General features: G+C 58.2%; 1 protein-coding gene across 1 annotated transcript; it reads left to right on the top strand.

Moving 5' to 3' along the window:
* The first annotated feature begins 3,316 nt into the window (after window positions 1-3,316).
* Window positions 3,317-4,156, top strand: GJB1 (gap junction protein beta 1). The gene has a single exon (XM_065410879.1). It carries the CDS (start codon window positions 3,317-3,319, stop codon window positions 4,154-4,156), a length of 840 nt encoding a protein of 279 aa, XP_065266951.1.
* The last annotated feature ends 2,709 nt before the right edge of the window (window positions 4,157-6,865 follow it).

Below are 6,865 nucleotides of genomic sequence, written 5' to 3'. Positions count from 1 at the left end.
CAAATCACACTGTTGACAATCCTTTAGAATCTAAAATCTAAAGGTTTATTCATAAAAGGAAAAAGATAGAGATGAGAGCTAGAATTGGTTAAATAGAATCAATTACACACAGTAATGGCAAAGTGCTTGGTTCAGGCTTGCAGCAGTGATAGAATAAACTGCAGGTTCAAATCAAGTCTCTGGAACATCCCCAGCTGGGATGGGTCATTCAGTCCTTTGTTCAGAGCTTCAGTTTGTAGCGAAGTTCCTCCAGAGGTATGAAGCAGGATTGAAGACAAGATGGAGATGAGGCATCAGCCTTTTATAGTCTTTTCCAGGTGTAAGAACACCTCTTTGTCCTTACTGTGGAAAATTACAGCAAAATGGAGTCTGGAGTCACATGGGCAGGTCCCTGCATACTTTGCTGAGTTACAAGGCGTATTTGCCTTCTCTCCATGGGTCAGTTGTATAGCTGATGGTCCTTAATGGGCCATCAAGCAGGCTAGGCAGAGCTAACACCAACTTGTCTGGGATGTCTCCCAGAAGCATAGCATAAGTTTGAAATACAGACAGTATAGAGCCAATATTCATAACTTCAACTACAAAATTGATACACACATATAGACAGCATAATCATAACCAGCAAACCATAACCTTGTCTTAGACACCTCATTTGACCCCCTTTATACAAGATTTGGTGCCACTACAGGACTTGGTTGCAACCATGTTCTATACGGTCCCAGTTCAAATCAATAACGTTACACCCTGGCTACATCCTGGGCTGCATCCACCAGGGAGCTCTGGGTCCACGGCGAGCCGTCCCATCAGAGCGAGCCCGGCTTGTTCTCTGGGCGAGCCGTCCCTTCAGCGAGCCTGGCTTGTTCTCAGGGGCCTGGGGCCATGGCAAGCCCGGCTTGTTCTCTGGGCCCTGGGGCCATGGCGAGCTGTCCCTTCAGAGCGAGCCCGGCTTGTTCTCTGGGCCCTGGGGCCATGGCGAGCCGTCCCTTCAGAGCGAGCCCGGCTTGTTCTCTGGGCCCTGGGGACAATCACCTCTGCAGAGGGGGCGTGAGCTGGCATCACCCTGAGGCAGCGTGAGGCTCTGGCCATGGGGGGGCAGTGGAGAGAGCACCCGGTGGGGTCCCTGGCATGCCAGGAGGGCAGGGAGCCAGACTCGGTTCTCGTGGGCAAGGTGGGAGCGGGTGCGGGGCTGGGCCTGGCTGGAATGCAGGACACTGGCACTTTGTTTGGCAGGGGGTAGGCGGAAGTCAGGGCGTTTGATCTGAATTCTACAGTGTGTTGTTCAGGGTCCCATAAAGGCCTCATTGTATGTGAATAGTTTATAAAGCAGCATATGACTTCCCAGTGCAGGGCAGCGGCAGATAGAGACAAGGGCAGGCAGCGCGGGGGGCTGAGCCGCGCAGAGACATGAGAGCTTAGCGGGGACCCTTACGGGCTGCTCAGAAAGGACACACTCCTCACCACAAGGTAACACGGCCGCTACAGGCCCCGACCCGTCTCCTGCTCCTGCCCCTCTGCAGAGCTCTGCACAGGAGTCAGTGGCGCAGGCGAAGCCGACGGGCAGAGGCAGGCGATGGCTGCAAGTCGCGTTTCTGGGTCTGTCCGGGGCTGGCAGCCCCAGCAGGGGAACGGATGCTCGTCCGCTGGGCCCGCTGCGGCTGCTCCCCGTGCTCTGGCAGGGGGCGGGGAGGTGTTGTTGGGGTCCTGGTGCCATTCTATTCTGATGGCCGGTGCAACGTTCTCCCCCGTCGTGGTGCTCTGGCTAGAGGCTGGGAGCAGGCAGCAGGGGGCTGGGAGACGTCCTGGTGGAAGTGGGTGGCCCAGGTACACCCAGTCACAGCTTATCAGCAGAGCAAACAAGGGCTGGGGCTGTGTGGGGGGAGCGAGGGGCTGGCCCCAGGCGGGGCGGGAGCGCGCGAGGGTAACACGTGCCCTCACTTCCTGGCGTGGAGCAAACAGCAGCAAAGGCCCATGCAGTTCCCTGGCCCCTTGGCACTTGGTGCATGCTGCTCCCTAGCAGGATGTGGGGTGAGCCAGGCGCCCTGGCCCTGGAGAGCACATCACCTGCTGCTGCTTAGTGCTCCGGCCCCAGCAACACCTTTTGGGGCTTGACCCTTCCTCAGCAAGCCACTGACCTGCCCAGATTGAGGCCCTCTGTCCTGCTGAGCTCTCTGCCCCTGCAGGGCCAGGCTGCGGGTGGAGAGCAGAGCTCCTGACTGTGCCCCATGCTGGGGGTCAGCAGCAATCAGCGCGCATGCCAGGGAAAGCTGCACCCCACCGCACTCCTCCCCACTCCTGAGGGGGAACAGCTGCCCCACAGTCCACCCCAGTCCTCCAGCCGCTGGCCCTAAATCCGGCACCAGAGTGCCCTGGGCTCTGCAGGGTGGGTGGGGGGAGGGAGTGCTGCAAATAATATGCAAATGAGCAATCTGATCAGCACAGACTCCCCAGGCCCCAATCGCTACATGACATTCAATGTATTCGAAGCTTCTCCTACCTCAGCTTCACCGCGCTGCAGCCGGGGGGCTGAAATCAGCAGGGCGAAGCTGGAGGGTCAGACAGCTGGGGCAAGGGTAGGGGGGGGTTGGAGCTAGAGAGCCCCAGGAGGAGGGAGGGGATGAGCATATTAGTTGGATTCTCCTGTGAAATGATCAGCCATGAGAGTGAACTATGTCGAGAATGAAAAGCACATTGTTAGTGTAACCCACACACCTCCTGGGTGTGGTGTCTGTCCCATCTAGTGGCACCGAGACCACGTAGAGAGATTAATGAGTTTGCTCCGCAGCCTTGGCTGAGCCAGTTGGCTTTTAGCTCATGCTGCAGAGGCCCCAGGTTTGATCCTGCCTGCCAACGACTGGGGTCTGTCTGTGTTACGTTAGGTTTCAGAGTTAACACTTCACTGAGGTGTCCGGATTAGTTCCCAGCTCCCTGTGCTCGTTTCAGGCTGCCTGCAGACTCTGGCAGAGAGCCTGGTGTTTGTTTCAAAGTGATCAACATTCTGCAGGCTTCCTTTACAGCATGAGGGCTAGAAACACAGACCAAGAGTGTCACTAGTGGTGACTCAGTGTGGGTGCCCACCTGCAGACAGCCAGGCCTAACATACAGAGTGGTCGGCCCCCCAGCTACCACTGGCCAGGCTGTGCGGACACTCACATCAACAGAGGAAAGGGCTAAGTAAGAAGCACGGTGAATGCTGCCCCTGGATCCTCGACTGCTTTTGGCCTCTGGTCTCCAGTCCTCTCAGTCCACAGGGCCCATCTCTAGGGTCTCTGGGCTGCTAACCATCTCCTGCTGCTGTCTCTTGCAGGTGTGAGGCACCATGAATTGGGCAGGCCTCTACACAGTGGTGAGCGGCGTGAACCGCCATTCCACTGCCATCGGGCGCATCTGGCTTTCTGTCATCTTCATCTTCAGGATCATGGTGCTGGTGGTAGCAGCTGAGAGTGTCTGGGGGGATGAGAAATCTGCCTTCACTTGCAACACACAGCAGCCAGGCTGCAACAGCGTCTGCTACGACCACTTCTTCCCCATCTCCCACGTGCGCCTGTGGGCCCTGCAGCTGATCCTGGTCACCACACCCGCCCTGCTAGTGGCCATGCACGTGGCCTACCAGCAGCACCAGGAGAAGAAGCTGCTGGTGCTGACGGGGCACGGCGACACCAAGCACCTGGAGGAGGTGAAGAAGCACAAGATGCGCATCTCGGGCTCCCTGTGGTGGACGTACATCTGCAGCGTGATATTCCGACTCCTCTTCGAGGCCGTCTTCATGTACATCTTCTACATGATCTACCCTGGCTACCAGATGATCCGGCTGGTCAAGTGCGAGGCCTACCCATGCCCCAACACCGTCGACTGCTTCATCTCCCGGCCCACCGAGAAGACCATCTTCACTGTCTTCATGCTGGCCACCTCGGGCATCTGCATCATCCTCAACATGGCTGAGCTGGTGTACCTGGTGGTGCGGGCCTGTGCCCGCCGGGCCCAGCGGGACTCCAACCCCACATCGGGGAAGAGCTCCTTGTACGGCCACAAGCTCTCCACCGAGTACAAGCAGAACGAGATCAACCAGCTGCTGACGGAGCAGGACGGCTCCCTCAAGGACATGCTGCGCCGCAACCCGGGGCTGCAGGAGAAGAGCGATCGCTGCTCCGCCTGCTAGAGGCACCAGCCCCATTGGGTGGGGGCCCTGCCATGGCACAAGGCCCTTACCCCTCAGCCCTCCACCGGGAGCCATGGGGGACAGGCTCTGCAGGGAGACGAAGAGTATTGAATGGAGCCTGTTGGTACACTCATGACTGCCTGAGCTCCGGCCCTGGGACACTGCCAGCTTGTGCATAGGTGTTGTGCTAAGGCCTTCACCCCGCACTGCCATGGGCCCACGGCCACGCACAAGCCGAGTCATCACACCCTGAAACCCGTCAGAAAGGCTGGGGCGGCTGCAGAACGCTCGGAATTTGCCTTAATTCATTGTGTGATGTCCCCCAAGCCCCACCGGTGCCCCCAACAGAGGCCCTGTCTCCTGCAGGGAAAGGAGCCATCCTCATTGCGGGGCCCAGCCCCCAGTGGCTGCTGAGACAGAGGACACCAGGTGGGGCCTGGCAAGTGGAGTGTCGGAAATGTCGGCCATTAAAGCTGTGTTTTCAGGAGCTGCCTCTCTCCCTTTGTCACCTGGGGTTTGGTGAAGGCTCAGGATCCCCAGGGTGGCGGGACTGCAGGCCCCCCCCAAACCCTGCCAGGCCAGCCCGCTGGGCCAGCTCCTTCCTGTCCTGCTGGGGGCTGGGCCAAGCACAGACTGAACAGGGAGCTGCATCCCCCCAGACACCTGCCAAACCCTCCAGGCTTCCCACGGCAGCCAGGCCCTTCCCCTGTGTCCTGCATGGCAGTGTGGTATCCGGGGGCTGCTCGGACCCTGCCCAGCCCCGCAATGCTGCCAGAAGGCTGCAGACCGCCCAGGTTCTGTGAGCATACTGTGAGGCTCCATCTGTCCTGGGCTCACAGCTCCTTGGTCAGCATGGGATGCCTTTCCAGCAGCATGTGCAGCAGGACAGCTTTCTCCCCCAGGGCCAGGACCCATCTTGCTGCACATGCAAGTCCCAGACCCCTGTGCCCCCTGCCCCTGCTGGACAGGGCACACTCACAGGCCAGAGACCACTTCAAAGCCCAGCTCTGTGACATACCAGGGCACAATCCAGACTAGTTGGGGGCTGTGTCACCCCTGCCCTGCAACCTTGGGTGCCTTGCTGTAGCAGCTCCCACCCGGGCCGCTCACAAACAGCCTCCAGTATGCAGGGCACCCCCTGAGTGTCTGTGTGTGACTGCATCCAGCCAGCCACACCCTGGCTCTCACCAGCCTGGGTTACACTGCAGAGTGACCCCAGCACACCCCCAGTCCTGGATCTTCCCCCAGAAATGTACGTCCAGCCTGGCCTGGACAGCAAATATATTAAATCCAATATTCCTTTAATGGAATAATATGCCAGTTAATTACCTTAGATAGTTCTTCAGACACTTCACTTAAACACACTGGCTTAGATAAAACAGCCATGTTTATTAACTACAAGGAGAGAGATTTGAAGTGAGTACAAGTAACAAGGCATAAAAGTCAAAAATGGTTAGAAGAAACTAAAGAGAAACCGTTTGCTGGTCCCTCGCTTAACAAACTACAGCAAAGTCAAGCAAAGCCTCTCACCACATGCTGCAGCAGATTACTGTCCAAATGCTCAGGTCAGGACCCTCCCCAGAGTCCAACAACTGCTTCCTTCTGCTCTTCAGGCACAGTAAATGTGATGGGGGGGCATGTTGGGGTGTTTGGCCCTCCTGTTTATGGTTTCAGTCCCCCAAAAAACATTTCCAGCTGGTACCAGGAGCCAAAATGTCTAGATGGAAGGATGTTCCCTGCTGTTTTTTTCTCACCTGTTTGAGCTTCATTTCCCTCCCTGCTTGATGATTCTGTTTCCTGCTTAAATGCAAATGAAGCAGAGTGCGCTCCTTTGTGTAGGACAGACCTGTCTGCCTGGGCTGGGCTGTGGGGTGTGGAACGTATGCGAAGCACCATCCAGGGAAACCCTACCACTACACACACAATGGTGGCACATTTTACCAGGATGCTACTGAGCAGCAGATGAGTTTTCACAGGGCTCCTGTGCAAAGGTGATTCCAAGAGTGAGCAGGTGTGAATATAGCCCCCCACCCCCCGGCCCTGTGGGTGGGGCATGTTCACAGGCCAGGGATCCCCTGCAGCCCAGCCCACAGGTTGTGCCGCATAGCATAGAGTTGGGGCTCAGGGAAGACATCAAGGGACCCCCCCTCAGAAGCGGGAAGGGGGGCTGCTCCCTGCTAGCCTGGGGCTGGGGGGGGGGGGGACTCAGCAGAGGGGGCTGCTCTCTGCTAGCCTGAGGCTGGGGGGCAGGTGTGGGGGGTCTCAGCTGTATGTTTCTTTAATTTTCATGAGTAGTTTTCTCCCCTGGCTGGCTGGACATGGGGCCACTGAGGGGAGGGCAAAGGAGGCGCTAAGCCCAACGTGTGTGGGGGGGACACACCATGCTGGAGGAGAGGACGGGGGCACCACGCTTGGGAGATCTCCATGCAGCTGAGGCCGTGGAGTGTGCCAGGTGCTGCGTGGTGTGGGGCAAGGACGTAGCCCCAGTCCAGGCCTGTCCTGCCCCTTTGCTGACAGTACCACACTTGGGCCACGCAGACAGCCCCTCAACCTGTCCCAGACAGACCGCCCGGGCTGCCCTGTGGAGGGCAGGCAGCATGCCCACCACAACTGGCCCTTGCACGGAGCAGATACAGGGGCCTTGTCCCTGTCCAGAGAGCAGCCTGGCAGCGGTCGCTGTCCCCGGGCACAGGGCAGCCCCAGACGCAT

The sequence above is a fragment of the Emys orbicularis genome, chromosome 9 (assembly GCF_028017835.1).
Source record: "Emys orbicularis isolate rEmyOrb1 chromosome 9, rEmyOrb1.hap1, whole genome shotgun sequence".
Lineage (NCBI taxonomy): Eukaryota > Metazoa > Chordata > Testudines > Emydidae > Emys > Emys orbicularis.
Note: the sequence above shows the minus strand (reverse complement) of the source record. Positions and strands in the feature narration are given on the sequence as shown.